The sequence below is a fragment of the Trichomonas vaginalis genome, chromosome IV, assembly GCF_026262505.1.
Source record: "Trichomonas vaginalis G3 chromosome IV, whole genome shotgun sequence".
Taxonomy (NCBI): Eukaryota; Parabasalia; order Trichomonadida; family Trichomonadidae; genus Trichomonas; species Trichomonas vaginalis.
Genome location: NC_067206.1, coordinates 35,905,033 through 35,921,067, shown reverse-complemented (window position 1 = coordinate 35,921,067; position 16,035 = coordinate 35,905,033). Strand labels below are relative to the sequence as shown.

Below are 16,035 nucleotides of genomic sequence, written 5' to 3'. Positions count from 1 at the left end.
AAGATTTAGGAACAATGTTAAGTATCAAAAAGAAAGGAGGTCTGATATAGACAACATATATCGTTGAAGGTTGAAAAATCTCTAATATTTGAGCCCAAAATTTCAAATTTTAATTTTTTGAAAAAAGAGGCCACCCGTATGTACGTTTATTTGAGAGGAGGAGGATTATATTTTGAAAGGGTGAAACATTATGAATATGTTAATTATATAATAATATGTATTATTATAAAAAAGAAAAAATAAAGCACGTGAAAATTTTTCTTTCTTGATTTTTTACAAAATCTACTTAGAATTATGCAAAATATGACTAAATAATTATAAATTTCAAGTTAAATTTTAATTTTGATAAATAATTTAAATTTCAAAATATCAAGTTCGGTTCAACTATGTATGTAGTAATTCCTCAATAAAGTGCCAAAACCCTATTAAAATATATGAACATTTTCAACATTTTAATGTTTTTATTTAAAAATTTGATGGAATATGAGCTTCAAACAATTATTATGTAAATAAAAATAATTAAATATTGTATTTATTCGTATTACAACCGTAGTAAGTCGATTCTTCCTTTTCTACTGAGGTTTGAATTTGATTTCGAATTGTAAAGAGATTCAAAGGGAAAATACTAGCGGATAAAAACTACCTCCATGAAAGGGTCATAATGGACTCAAGTTGTATTTTTTGATATTTTTTGCTTTTCGAGCCTAAATAGGTAGCCAAGATAATGCCTAAAAATAAGGTTCTAAATTCTGAAGTTTACATGATCCTCTCGTGTGCACCCTTAAAGTTGATCCAAAGCATTGTAAGCTTTTGTTTTATTGGCATAGCTGTTGTTCGAGATGCTAATTCTTCATTAACTGCCTTGAAACCTTTATTCATTGGATTTCCTCTGACGAAGAGTAATACTATTATTGAAATAATGCATCCAATGCCACCAATTCCCCAGAAAGCTGCTTGCCAGCCAGCTTTTTCAATAAAGAGTGCTAATGGTGCAGCAGCAAGAATTCCACCGATACCAGCTGAAGCTACAAGAATACCATAAACAGCAGGAACCTGACTTAACTTAAACCAGCTTGTAATAACACGGCATGTAGACACATAAGTTGGACCACATCCTAAGCCAACTAATAATCTGCCAAAAATTCCCAATCCAAGGGACTTTGAGAATCCAATAATGATCGATCCAGCACCTGCAACAAGGCATGAGCATCCAACAACTAAAGCAGGATCAACTACGTCTGCCAATAAGCCTGCAAATGGTTGAGTAAAAGCATAAGGGTAAAAGTAGACTGATGAGAAGACACCGAGTTCCTTTGTTGTTACTTTATAAGCTTGAGCCATATCTTCTGCTACAACTGATGGGCACTGTTTTTGGAAGGAAACTAATGCATAAAGAACATTTAAGCATACAATAGTATAAATTCTTGTGAGTTGGAACTTCCATTCGCTCTGTTCTTTTATAGGAGTTGTGGAAACTTGAGTAGTTTCCATGAACTTAGTTAAAAATGAATTTCTATTTTCAAAAAAATTCAATGTGTTCTCAATAAAATATGAAAACTCAATATTAATATTGCCATCACACTGATGTGAAATTCTTTTCAATAAACTATCTGATAAAACATCAAGATTGAATAGTCTCTTAAATTTCAATAGTGATTTGCATCGTTAGTTTCTACGCCATCATTAGAAAATATGGATATATAGATGAAATAGTGTTTATTGTTCGAAAGATGGAATTCAATACCTAATTTTTGTGTGAATATACGATAGAAAATATTTTTGTGAGATGGTATCAAGGAGTTCAATGTCATTTTAATTAGAAAATCCAGATAATTTGATAGTATTCATGGGATAGCATCTAGATGTCTTAAAATTAGGTTATTTACTCAAATATTTCATAATTTCAATCAAAATTCATCATTGAATCTATGTTTATGCAAATCATCTAACTATAATACTTATGCTTATATCATTTAATGGTAATTTATTCATACAAATTGTTTAATTAATCCAAACTAATATTATTGGCAATATTTTCAACAAATATACATTCATTTAATAATGAATCAAAATAAAATTCATGTTCATGAATGTGTACCTCAAAAATACGCATCAAAGCAGTTATCAGGCATTTTATACATTAACCAAGTGTATACTACAATAACCAGTCATTGTTTTTCACTTGGCTATCAACGCTGAGTATTGATGTAATATGTTTTTTATCACTAATTTAACAACATTAAAAATGTTAATCAGAATTCTTTGTTGAAAGGAATATTCTGATGAATTGTTATGAGCTATTAATAACCTTTTGTTAGAATAATCATTGAGATTAACATCGTCATTTTTTTTTATCACTCAGCAAAATTTTCACATTACACACTGACCATTATCAATTATCAGTCTCAACAATTTGAAAATAATCATGCATGATCATGTTTAATAGTCAATATACTGAAGTAAATGAAAAAATATACCAATTGGGTGTTCATATTGTTGTACATTAACCAAGTGGTATATTTGTTTATGTAATTATTAATATCTTAATTCTGTTAAAATTCTTTTGGAATATTGAATAAATTATACTATGATAAAGCTAAAACACATTTAAATGTCTATAATTGTGTTACACTGACAATTTTTATAGCTAGCTTTGAATAATTTTTTATTTTTTTAAAAGCTAAATCCATTTCGAATTCCTAATATGCCAATAAAGTCATAGTCGGAGGCTAAAACTGTAATATAACTATATGTGCATGATGTTGGTTTGAATGATTCAAAAAAAAACAATGCACCAAAGTTTCTCGAATATGGCGGGGAAAAGTCTTTTTTTTTCTCGGAAGTAATGAATTTTTCTGAAGATAAATTCAATAAAAATTAAAGTTATAACAAATATATGAATATGGATGGCAAAATAGATTTTGTGAAAACGGTTTAATTCAAAAGTAGCGATAAAAATGATCATTTATTTATGGAAAAAATATAATATATTAAATAGTTATTATTTGGAGTAACTTTTTTAGAAAATAAAACATTTATTGGGAGTTGAAATAATTTGTATTTAATTTTATCCCTATTAACAAAATAATATTTTAAATTGTTACAAACAATTCTGTAACACATTGAATTTTGGATATCATTTTGATTTATTCATATTAGTAAATCTAAACTATTGTGTTTTTATTAGTTAGCAAATTTACAAAATTGAATATTTCAATGAAAAATTTTTTGTAATAAAATATTATTTGATGATGAGTAGCCGAAGATCAATGCTTTTCGTTGTGGACCAATCGATTTTGCAGAGAATGCATGCACGCCGAGTTGGAAAGGATAACTCATCAGTAGATAATTTGCGTAGAAGTAGGAAAGATATTGAATCTCCAATTAAAGCCGCAACGCAAATCAATACATCCAATTCCACGATTGAACTCAGATTGGCTGTACTACAAGCTTTAGAGATGAAGAAAAAACGATACTAAAGCTTTAACCTGTTTCCTTCATGTATCACATGTTAACAACCAGAATTTAACTATCACCACCAAAGTGTTCCATCTAACTGTTTGTAAATCATTAATATTTTAAATTTCAGTTTTCCGAGAACTCATTTATTGTAAGCCATGGTTTAGTAGTGTCTGAATCCTTTAGAATATCGATTCCGAATGAACATATAATTCCATCTATGATTTATGGAAATTCCTTGCCGATAATAAATTATTCGAAATACTCATGCTTTTATTGGAAATATAATACGAATCAACTTAAGCATATTATGTACATGCTATATTATCTTGTTTCAGATTCAATTATGATATTGAAATGGAAAAATTCCAGTTGATATTTAATAAATCCCTTTGTACAATTAATATTTTATGGAAATGAATATTTTGCATTATTGTTTTATAACGCGCAAGCACGATCACTTGAAGAGTATAATTTGAAGTTATATGAGTAATTAAATGCATTATGCATAAGATTATAGATAGTATAATTTTAATAAGTCAAGGATTAATAGTTTTACTTGGTAAATGCCAAAGTTTTCGAACTCAATATGTTATTTTCTACGATCAAAGTCACAGTCAATAAAATTAGGTAAATCGAATATGGCAACCTATCAGTTTTTGAAGTACTTCTTAATGCATTAAATTTTATTCCTCCCTTCTTATATTTTTGTCAAAATTATCAATCTCAAAAGATTAAATCCTTTAAATACTTTGTTTAACTATGATAAAATAATATTGAATATTATAAGCTAACATTTTTATATTTTCAAGCAATGAATTTGGCTTCTAGAACCAATTTTGAAAATAAATAATTTTTCATAACTTAATTTGATTCATTATCAATTTGATTGAGTACTTTATCAACATCGAGTGTCAAAATTATCTTTTCTCCTGACATTGCGACCCATTCTAAGCCATCTGTTGAAGATTCAGTGCAAAGTATTTGTGCGCAGCTAACAGACGTTCCAGATTTTAATTCGAAGTCAATATTTCCTATTTTTGCAGTAACACGGCCGCTTTTATGAATCTGAATCTTTCCTAAGTGGCCATCTGTAGCACCAACTAAAGGATTTCCTTCCATTTGGCCTGTATCGTTTGGATATCTGATTGGTAATGCAGATGGAATCTGGAATAATACTAATTTTTCTTTTGACTGCAAAATATCAACCAAATTAGATTTTTGTTCCTCAAGTTTTACGAGAGGAAGCTTTACATCTAAACTTTGATCTTGAACAATTGCATCTTGTGCTTCTGTTGGCAATGTTGGTGCAAACATATCCGTTGCAAAGTTTGTATTTCTTCTTGCATTAGATGGTCTAAATGCATCACCAAATTCTAATATTTGAGGAGCTCTTTCCTTCTTTTTCGGTGGTGGTTTTGGTTTTTTATCGAAAATTGCAAAACTTGGAACAGAAGCACTGATTGGAACTGTTCGCTGAGTGTGGGCATCTCTTTTAACATTCTTCTTCAGTGGCTGAAATCTAGGAAGTGCATTTCCTGGTGGTGGTTTTTCAGCCATTTTGTCTTTGAATCGATTATTTTCCATTCAAACAATTTTTTTTTCTGCCATTGGAGTTAAAATTAGAGAAGGAATAGCAATTTTTCCTTTTAAAATAACGCGTCGAAGCATGCTTAACCTACTAAATGAATATATTATATCTTTTCATATGATTATATTCTTGATACGCCGCAAAACACGTATTAAGCCTTATTGCTCCAATGAAATAACTATTTTCATTAAAAATAGTGAGACATTGAATATAAGACATATGAAACAAATATAATAAAAATTACAATTTTTATACAAAGCGTTAACATCTAAAAGAAATCTGGGGTTTTTCACATCTCCGCTCAAATATAAAATCCCATATGATTTGATTTCAGATTCGTATCTATTCAATTCAATCTAATAATTTCCAGAGCCACGAACACCACTGCGGCCAGTATTTGCACTAGATTGTGATGCTAACTTTCTTGGATGTTTGGGTCCGTCATCATAAAGTGATGATCTTACTTCAGATTGTCTAACATTGCGAGAAATTCCCTTTGGAACGTATGATTGTTGGCTTTCTTTCTTAACTGGTTTTGGTTTTCTAAGTTGTTCTAATTCTGCTTTTAATTCTTTAATTCTTTGTAACATTTCGGTTTGAATTTGTGTAGAGCTATCAATTAATTCATTTAATTGAGATCTCATTGAATCAATGGTAGTTACAAAGTTTTTTCTCATTTCTTGGATCATCTTCTTTTGGCGAGCAATAATTGCATCTTTATCATCCAAATTGTCCTCATCCATTTGCTGGTCTGCTTCATCTTCTTCTTCGTATCCTTCTTGGATCTCCTCTTCTTCTTCCTGGTACTGTACTGCGCGTTTAGCAGATCTCATATTTAAATTTTTAAACGTCTTCCGAATAATGTTAAGCATTTGGATAAATCCTCGATATATCAGATACATCAATTAACTCGCAAGTATGGTTGATCTTGCTTGATATTTCTTGATAAATATCATATTTTTTTATCCCAAAATTGCTATCATCAATTGTTTCTCATTACCATTCAATAGACTATCAACAATGAAATACAAATTCATAGTAAAAAAGTATAAAACTTTATCAATATCTCAAAATGATGAAATATCCATTGATCATACAAAAAATGTGAATTTTGAATTTTATTTGTACTAACAATAGTAAAACTGATTTGAATTTAGGTAGTTATGCAAATTTTTTTCTTTGAAGATGAAGCAGCTGAAGCTCAGTTGTGAATCTCACTTCTCAGAATATCGGAACAAAAACGTATTTATTGATTGTGAAATATCTATACCTGATCGAGATACAATCATTGCTCATCGAATTATTCTATCAAAAAATTCTTCTTATTTCTTATATTTTTTTAAAGAGCATCCATTTAATCCAAATGACATGCATATTCAGATACCTTTTTTAATTAAAAACGATGATACTTTCAGGCAAATTATTGATTTTTGTTATACTAATACAATTTTTCCATATGTGACAAATTTTGGAAAGCTTTATGGATATAGTATTCTATACGGCATCCATAGTCTTGAATTAATGCTTCAATCTTTAATAGAACCCATGAATATACCAAAAATAGAAATAATCAAGATATTTTCTTTGTTTTTTGACTCAATAGATGCTGCTCCCCCTGAATTCAAATGTAATTCAAGCAATAATTTCAAAAATGAATCAATTAGAACTTTAGTAGTAGGGTATGAAGGGTTGTGTGACTTTTTTTGTTACATCTATATATAGACGATGTATTAAAATATATTTATTTATAAATCATTTAAAAAAATTAACATTAATTTTAATTTAATTTATTTTATCTTTTATAAGAAGCTATATATAGATGATGTCAGATATTCCGCGATTAATTAAACATTGTTTAAATCCTGAATGGGTTAAACTTCAATTTAAAAAGGAAGACTGTGAATTATTAAATGAATATGAAAGCCAAAATAAGCTAATGAGGTATAAATAATGATAAAGAATATTTAATTTCATGGAATCAATGGAGTCATAATCAAAGACCTCATAAACGAGAAAGAAGAAATGGAATAATGAAATGGAAATCATTGATGACATTAAAGAGGATGGAATTCCTAAATTTTGTAGAAAAACCTTTAGAACTAAGTTAGGAGCATATAAACGTAGAGTATTAAATCCTGAATATCTTAAACATATATTTAAAAAGGAAGACTGTGAATTATTAAACGTTAATGAATATGAAAATGCTAAATCAAAACTGAGATATAAATATATTGGAAGTGATGAAAGGTGTAAAGATAAAGATAAAGTTTATTCAGTTTCATATAATAACTGGCACACGTTAGGGATAAGAAAACATTTAGGAGATTATGGGAAATGTTCTGAATTCTTTAAATCTAGTATATATGAGAGAGTAAAAGAAATTAGAAATAATTATTTTCATGAATAAAAGATTCACTACCATAATGAAATAAAAAAATAATTTTTTAAAAAATAAACTTTAAAAATTCATGTCTTACATTTTTTGAATAAATGAGGGGTCCCTCGGTCCCTCGGTCCCTCGGTTAATTAACATCTTTTTGAAAATAGTGACAACATGACATTTTGACAACAGGGAAAAAAAAGGAGGAAATTCATGTCTTACATTTTTTGAAAATTTATTTTTTTAATTCGTAAGAAAATGAGTGGATCAAGATTCGTAACCGTCAATCAATTAATGGATGCTCTTTCACCAATTCTTGAAAATGTTAAACAAGTAGATGTTTATTTCGATGATTATGTAGAAAGTTTATATTATAAAGGTAAGTTTAATATTAAACCCATTGCTTTTGCATTTGATAATAAATTAATTGAAAATGCAAAAATTTGGAAATTAATTCCGAATATTGAATTTATAACAAATATTAATGATAAATGGTTTAAACGAATTCCAACCACAAAAGTTCTTTGTAAATTAATGATCAAAACTGAGGAAAAAGAATTTAACGAGTTTAAATATCATCCAAATAAAGTTTCAGAACTAGAAAATGAAAAACTTCAGAAAAAATTAAACGATAGACTTTCAAATGATCGTATTGAAAAAATAAATAAACTAGCAGAAGTTGCATTTAATAATGAAATATTTGATGAATATAACCTTGAACTCAGTGATGGACTTTAAGTCCTGGGCACTTCATGCCTTGGGCTTTAAGGACCCGGGCTCAACGAGTCATGATTTATGAAATCAATAATTTGATTTATTCTTTCTTCAATAATTTCTATTCTTTTTGTTAAATCATCAATTTTCATTAATGAGGTGATTCTTGATTGAGGAATAGATTTCAAACTAACCACCCCCTTTATTTTTGAAATTTTGAATCCATCAACTTTAAACATTTTATTCAATTTACACGTTGTCAATTCTTCAAATAATTTTTTATTATTAGCATAATAGTCATTAAATTCTTCAACAGATGAAAAAATTTTTATTTCAGTAATTGGTTTAATAATGTTTATTTTTTGTTGAACATTTTCACTTTCATTTATTTCTTCCTCCTCTGTTTCATTTATTTTTAAAATCGGTTTCATTTATCATTAAATAAAAATTAGAATATAAGTGATGAAATATATTTTTTAATTAATATTAAATCAGAAATGGCTGCAGGATTCTTTAAAAAATTATGGGAAGGAATTAAGAAAGCTGCAAGTTGGGTTCATCAGAAAATAATAAAACCCGTTGCAAACTTTTTGGCACCAGTAGCGAAAACGGCAGGAACTATCATAGGTGGAGTATTAGGTGCTAAAGCAGGTAATCCGGCGATGGGAGCACAAGCAGGTAACGCAGTTGGTGGAATTGCTGAAGGAATACTTAATAAAATAGGAGGTAAATAGTGGAAAAATAAATAAATATTATTTTTATCTCAATATCGGTTGTAGTCGACGATAAACTTTATCTCCTTTATTTAATACTTCCCTTACCGGAACATTAGGTGCTATTTGTTCTGCAACGTCACTAATTGCTTCTTTATTCTTAAATATCCAATTTGCTCCCTTCTTCATTGTTTCCCAAACTTTATGTGCTCCTCTTTTTACTTTATCCCATAACTTTTTAAAGAATCCTGCAGCCATAGTTGATTATTTCATTAAAATTAAAAATTCATTTTCATCTTTTAATTTTGATTTTTTTATTTCATCATAAATGACGACTAACTATTTAGTGCCAAACACTAAACCGATTAATGGAAATGTATTTCATTCATTCGAAAAGATAAATGAAATATTCGCAAAGAATGACGGTAGAAGATATTATAGAGAACTTGAAAGTTCATGCTATGACTCTGATGCTCCATATTTTGATGATAAACAAACTCATTTAAGAATTACAAATCCAGCTCATGATGTGAACCAATTAGGTGACACATATATTAAACGCAAAGTTAAAGCAACTCTAGTTTCAAATAAAGCTTTCACATGTGATGCCGCTTTTAAATGCATGCGTTTATTCGTTGGTTACAAATCATCAAATCAAAGCTTTAAACAATTAGAAGTAGAAACTGAAAGAGGTGATGCCGGTTATCTTCAGATGGATTGCGCCCGTGAATCTTTCGCATTTGCAACATATAAACCAAAATCAGAAAGGAAAGTTAAAAAGTTTGTTCATTCGTTATATAATAATGTTCAAAAATATGATAACTCAGTATGTGGTAAATATATTGACCCTTCAGAAGTTTTCAAGAAAGCAAATGAAGAAGTTGATGTCACTTTTGATATGATTATTCCGGTAAATGATTTGTTAGCATTTCAGGCGTTCGATGATTATCCTAAATCATTTGGTGAAATCATTCTTAAATATTATGTTTTCAGGGATAGTTTAGTATTTTGTCAGGTTGACCCGTTAAGAGTTGCTGATTTACAAAATTACGTTTATGAAAAGATAACTGATGTAAATTATGAAAAGATTATGAATCATGTTTATAAATATGATCGCAAATTCCAACAAATCGGACTTCCTACCAAATTAATTACAAGCTTAGCCGCTACATCTGCTGACGCAACAGTTGATGACGTTATTATTTCATGCACAAAGATGGAAGTTTTAGAGGATAAATGCATTACACCAGGATACGGTTTAATTGAAGAATCAGTTAAAGCAATACCACGTTTATTCAGTAAGGAAGATCCATTCATGATTCCAGCTCAACATATTGACGTTCGTTCACTAAATGGAGGTTGCATCACTCCTGAAGGTATCAGTTCTGATTTCTCATACGCTCTTCATAATGTTACAGATGTTGTGTTAGCATTTCCGAAGAATGCAATGCAAAGAACAGTTTTAGAAAATCCAATGCTTCGAGGTCTTCAGGTCACTATAGATTCCAGAAACTTCCCCGATCAAGCGATGACCACAGTGGGTGACATATTCTTTACACGTATGCTTCAAGCTTCTGATTTAGATGGAGTGAATGAATGCACAGAAGAATACGAGGACTCATTAACTAGACCACTGAATGATGATAATGGCACACCATTAGCTAGAACATGGAAAGACCAAACTTCATTCTTATGCACTATTCCAGTTCAACGTGATGGAGCGGGTATATTCTTTGATGGATTAGAAACTTTCAACTCACAAGTTACAGTACAAGTGAAAGCTTATCCAATCATTCAGGGTGTAAATGACACTTACTGTTCAAAGGTGACAAATCCTCCTCAGGTTTGGTTTACTAGGACTACGTATTGGACATGGACACCGGATGAAGGTTTGAAATATCATCCAACAGGTACACCACCACAGTATAGAAGTTCATATGATGAAATATTGATGAATAGAAATGTTTAAAATTATAAATTTATTTTTGATTAAATGGATTTCAATTCTGAAGAATTAGCGGGAGTATATAATACATACGTAGATGATATGATTAATGAAGCATTGAGTGATAATAAAAATGCTCTATCTAAGGAAAAATTAATGAAAATTCCATATTCTGAATGTTACTTAAATTCAATCACTGCAGCAATTGGTAAACAAAATAAAGGTAAAACATTAACGATATTAAAACAAATTATCATTATTGCTAACACTTCACCTTATTCTCATGTGTTAATTTATATCAACCGTTCAGGTTCACCTTCTGATGATACATTTGAATCTTTAAAGCATTTAATCAAAATTCCAATTATTTATTTATCACAAGAAGAAGCGGAAGATTATTTGAAAAAACTTTTTAATGTATAAAGAATTATATAATACAATCAAGAAGCAAGGATTAGAGGATAAAATTATTGATAAACAAAGGGATGAATTATTTGAAACACTTTCTATTTCAAATTTTGATAGAGAATTTTTGCATTCACTAATTTTTCTAGATGATGCCGTGAAATCAAAACTAATAACTAATGAGAAATCATATTTTAATCAATTATTAACTCAATGTCGACACATTCAGTGTTCATTCTTTATGGCTGTTCAATACTTTAAAGCATTAAGCACAAACATTAAATCAAACCTGTCCACACTTTTCATTTTCAGTGGGTTTAGTCGTCAACAGTTGAACGTTATGCTTTATCAAGTGAATTTACCAATGAGCATTAATGAACTTTACACACAATATCAACAATTAGGAGAACATGGAAAAATAATAGTTGATTTAAATAAAGGTTCCATTAAATTCGAATAACTTTTTATAATTAATTTTTATTTTTTATTTATAATTAAACATGACAGAAATTGCAAATCTTCTACAGGTTCCATTAAAACAAGGAACAAACAAAAAGGGTGCATATAATAGAACTATGAAAGTTCCAGACGGAATGAAAGAATTAGTCCACATTGTTGCCGGTCTTCAAAAGGATGTTAAACAAATGAGAAACGTTTTAACATTACCAGAAGCTCAAGCATATGCCAAACGTCATGGACCAAATTGGGAAGCACATGAAGCAGACATTACAGGACCAAATGGAAAACCTGATGGTATAAATGAAGTCTTTGTTACTGATGGTCAAGGAAATATTAAAGTCATAAATGGGTATAAATTAACAATGACGGATTATCCTAAACGTAAAGCATATAATGAATGTTATCCTATACAATTTGATGAAAATGGAAAAGCTGTTAAACAATACATTGGAGAAGGTGAAAATGGTTCAATATATTCATACCATCTTATTCCATATTCTTATTTCAATGAAAAATTAAATGCTGTTGAAGAGGGACCGGATGGATTACCACGATATGTTAATCAGTTTGATGGTCAATATGCAAATTTGAGACCTGAAATTCCAGCTAAGAAATTCTTTAAAGTTGCTTTATTCGATCCAGTGTTCAATGAACAGAAAGAAGCAATGAAAGCAGAATTTAAACCAATTCAAGTGGCAAGAATTTCTTCATCTTCACTTTCAGAAGCGTTCAAGGAATTGATAAAGAAACCACTTTATTCTCAACAAGGTTATAACTTTGATTTAATTAAAGAAAGTGATAGACGTAAATTAGAAAAATCAGATGGTTTTAAGAATGCATGTAATGAAATGATTAAAGATATTGTAAATGATAAAATAAGACTGGAAGAAACTCAAAGCAATATCAATAACATAATTGGTGCAGTTACAAAGAAAGTATAAGCAAACAAGGATGAACCTTGGGATATTACCGTAACAACTAAATAAAACTTTAAATATATTTTTCTTTTTTTTATTCGATTATAAATGAGAAGACGTTTCACTAGTCAAAAGAACACAAACGCAAAAGCAGAGATTACGGTTGGTTATAACGTAAATGATGATAAATCACGAATTATTCAAAATGTTAAAGTTAATGTAAGTCCTGAATTAACAAGGTCAGCAACTCAACCAAATTTATTAACTCGTGACTTACCAAAGAAAGAAGAGGAGCAAAATAAAGAAGATGGAGACCCAATCATTTTATCTGAACCCGGTAAAGAACCTGTTGAAATTCCCACTTATCCAACATACCCCCCACCACTTTCATCAAACATCGAGAACCCAGGAATCTACGATTCCAGTCGCAATGCGCCATATAAAATAGACATTAATTCTGAATTAATGAAAATATATCGCGATATCATAACTGATAATTATGATTCAATAATAAATTTAATTGACCAATCCGGTTTAATTATTTTACCTTATGAATCATTAATTCACATTATCGCCATTCTTTGTGATGTTCAAGATTCAGACGTTAAGATTCAATTTTTCATAGATGATGAGGTTTCATGCTGCGGAACGGTTGCAAAAATAAATCCTATAAAGGATATTAGCACAATTAAGATATCAAAGAACAGAACAACAACTGAACTTCATTTAGCATATAATGATATTTATAATAAAATAGTTGATGAATATAAAATATCACTTGAAAAATTCTTTGTTAAGGCTATTTAATATTCAAGCATTAACATTATCGAATAATAATCCTTTGAATCATAATCGATAATAATTGACCTTTCGCCAGTTTCTATCGTTTGTTTTATTTCTTTTTGTTCCCCACTATCTGGATCAGTCATTGTAATTGTTTTTGTTATAGTATCAGCTTTATCTTTAACTTCAATCTTTTTTCCATCGGGATATTTAAACCAAAATTCCAAAAATTCGATATTGTCAATCTGTTCATATTTTAATCTATCAATTACATTTTTAATACCATCTGAAAATCTTATGAAATGGTCATTATATGGGTTTGATTGAACTAAATTTGAATGAAGTGAAATATAACCCGATGATGAATATGACATCGACTCATATTTTCTGAAAACACTAAAATTTATAACATGAATGAATTTCTTATTCGTTGAATTTATGAATTCTTGAGGTAATCTTATTCTAGTTTTATTTATCACTGGAAAATAACGCTTTACCATATTTTTAATCGTAATAAAAAAATGTCAATTATCAATATTATTTCGAATAATAACTGTGAATTAAATTTAACAGTTAGTGGAATTTATAATGTTACTCTCGTTTCTGTGAGTGGTAAATTTAATCCCATTCTTTTAGACCCTTCAGATTATATATCATTTATTAAAGATGACCATGAAAAAACGTATAATATGTATATAAATAATGTAATAGTGAAATGGGATATTAACACAATTTTAAGTTATTTAAATGAATCATTTATCGTATGGTATGAAGAAAATTTTAAATCAAAACCTGATAAACTTTTTGAACTTGATGAAATAAATAACCTTATTAAATTTCCGCTGAAAATTAAATTTTGTACTCCTCGTTTTCGTTCATTGTTGGGGATATTAAATTTTGAAAAAGATGTTGGGGATGTTTTGTATTCTGACACTGGTTCCAATTTCATTTTAATCAAATGTGATAAAGTTAATACCCCAATGAGATTTTCAACACCAAACATTAGACCCTAACTCTTACCCATCAATCACACAACATTTTATCCATCAACTTAAACACATTTTCTTTATACATCTCGTTTCAATTATCCGGGAATTCATTTATTCTTCATTCAAAAGATTTATCAAATATTAAATTTAGAATAACTGACCTATTTGATTGTGATTTAGAATTCATGAATGAGATATTATGGCAATTTCAAATAGAAAAAATAGCTGATGAGATAACGGATTAAATATTTATTTTTAAATCATAATAAATGATTAAACAACAGCAACCACAACAACTTAAGGCACAAAGCACCCAGGTCCCTCAGACCATTACATACGCCATATATGCATATAATTCAAAGACGGCAGAACAAACGCAAAGGTTGAAATATGGAGATTTGGAGATAGTATTGAAAAATGAACATTTCGAATTCGTTTGCAAAGGTGGTGCAGTGATATCAAATATAAAAGAAATTTTATTTATGAATTCTAAAATTAAAGGTATAACGGATGATATAACATCAATTCCACCAGAAGAACAGAGATATTACGCATTAAATGCATTTCCTAAAGTTTTGAAGATTGGAAGATTTAATTTAAATGAGGAATTCATAGAAGGTTTCCTAAATGACATAATGAAGAAAGCAGATAAGGGATGGGTGGCTAGTGTGTTAGTGAAGAAGGCGGATAAGGAATATGTGGATGAAAAAGATAACGAAATGAAAGAAAGGGTTGACTGGTACCATGAATGGACATCGAAGATTTTAAAAACTAAAGCTGATACAGGGTGGGTTTCAGGATGTTTAGACCTTAAAGCGGATAAAACATATGTTAACGATGAGTTAGAGAAGAAAGCAAATAAGACTCATACACATACAAGTTTTACAACTGTTGCTATAGAAAGTATTGAAGGAACGGTTGAAGAAACTGGTGGGGATGTATTATATTGTAAACCTCCTAACTTTCCACAAGGTTTAACATCGGATGACGACATAACGACGATGAGAAACATTAGATGTAAAGATGTTTATGTCATGAAGGATGAACATAATATTAAATTCACTGCTCAAGATTTATATGAGAAGAAAGCAGACAAAACAGAGCTTCAAACATTAAAGACGGAAATACTTCAAACATTATATCCTATAGGCTCTATTTATACGTCAATGAACTCTACCAGACCAGAAGTAGTACTTGGTTTTGGAACTTGGACTCAAATAGTTGACAGGTTTTTGTATTGTGCAAACTCTTCAAAGGAAACAGGTGGAAGTAAAACGATTTCAGGTGAAAACTTACCTGCACATAGTCACTACATAGATTTAAGTACATCTCAAGCAGGTTGGCATAAGCATAGATATTGGGATTGGTCAGCAATGATAAAAGGTAAAGGATATGATGTTAAAGACGACGTTAAGTTTGCTATAAATTGTTTCTGGAGTAACACTGAGGGAGGAGGAAACCATATACATAATGTTTCAGGATATACACAAACAACGGGACAAAGTAAAGAATACATGCCACCATTTATGACTGTATTCACATGGTATAGAGTTCAATGAATGAACTAAATATATTTTATGTCTGTAATTAATTAGGTAATGAAGTAATGGATGAACTGCAGAAATAAATGTTTACGTTAATGTTTACGTTAAGTGACTCAAAGAGTCCGGAGACAAAGTC

General features: G+C 29.5%; 8 protein-coding genes across 8 annotated transcripts, besides 2 other annotated features; 6 read left to right on the top strand and 2 right to left on the bottom strand.

Moving 5' to 3' along the window:
* Nucleotides 1–781: part of a mobile genetic element that runs on past the window's edge.
* Nucleotides 782–4,177: 3,396 nt separating this feature from the next.
* TVAGG3_0229640 (RNA polymerase III RPC4 family) lies at nucleotides 4,178–5,030 on the bottom strand (the record flags this gene model as incomplete). Its single annotated transcript, XM_001299772.1, has 1 exon — nucleotides 4,324–5,019. The coding sequence occupies one exon, from the start codon at nucleotides 5,017–5,019 to the stop codon at nucleotides 4,324–4,326; it is 696 nt and encodes a 231-aa protein (XP_001299773.1).
* Nucleotides 5,031–5,281: 251 nt separating this feature from the next.
* TVAGG3_0229630 (uncharacterized protein) lies at nucleotides 5,282–5,883 on the bottom strand (the record flags this gene model as incomplete). The annotated part of the gene is made up of 1 exon (XM_001299771.2): nucleotides 5,407–5,883. The coding sequence occupies one exon, from the start codon at nucleotides 5,881–5,883 to the stop codon at nucleotides 5,407–5,409; it is 477 nt and encodes a 158-aa protein (XP_001299772.1).
* A 2,758-nt stretch (nucleotides 5,884–8,641) lies between these two features.
* Nucleotides 8,642–8,878, top strand: TVAGG3_0229620 (N-acetylmuramoyl-l-alanine amidase family; the record flags this gene model as incomplete). The annotated part of the gene is made up of 1 exon (XM_001281106.1): nucleotides 8,642–8,878. The coding sequence occupies one exon, from the start codon at nucleotides 8,642–8,644 to the stop codon at nucleotides 8,876–8,878; it is 237 nt and encodes a 78-aa protein (XP_001281107.1).
* Nucleotides 8,879–9,185: 307 nt separating this feature from the next.
* On the top strand, nucleotides 9,186–10,129 carry TVAGG3_0229610 (uncharacterized protein; the record flags this gene model as incomplete). Its single annotated transcript, XM_051227304.1, has 1 exon — nucleotides 9,186–10,129. A coding segment is annotated over one exon (944 nt), but the record flags the coding sequence as incomplete, so codon positions are not given.
* A 121-nt stretch (nucleotides 10,130–10,250) lies between these two features.
* Nucleotides 10,251–16,035: part of a mobile genetic element that runs on past the window's edge.
* TVAGG3_0229600 (uncharacterized protein) lies at nucleotides 11,218–11,667 on the top strand (the record flags this gene model as incomplete). The annotated part of the gene is made up of 1 exon (XM_051227303.1): nucleotides 11,218–11,667. One exon carries the CDS (start codon nucleotides 11,218–11,220, stop codon nucleotides 11,665–11,667), a length of 450 nt encoding a protein of 149 aa, XP_051112289.1.
* TVAGG3_0229590 (uncharacterized protein) lies at nucleotides 11,783–12,358 on the top strand (the record flags this gene model as incomplete). Its single annotated transcript, XM_051227302.1, has 1 exon — nucleotides 11,783–12,358. A coding segment is annotated over one exon (576 nt), but the record flags the coding sequence as incomplete, so codon positions are not given.
* Nucleotides 12,692–13,390, top strand: TVAGG3_0229580 (uncharacterized protein; the record flags this gene model as incomplete). The annotated part of the gene is made up of 1 exon (XM_051227301.1): nucleotides 12,692–13,390. The coding sequence occupies one exon, from the start codon at nucleotides 12,692–12,694 to the stop codon at nucleotides 13,388–13,390; it is 699 nt and encodes a 232-aa protein (XP_051112287.1).
* Nucleotides 14,625–15,660, top strand: TVAGG3_0229570 (phage tail repeat-like family; the record flags this gene model as incomplete). Its single annotated transcript, XM_051227300.1, has 1 exon — nucleotides 14,625–15,660. A coding segment is annotated over one exon (1,036 nt), but the record flags the coding sequence as incomplete, so codon positions are not given.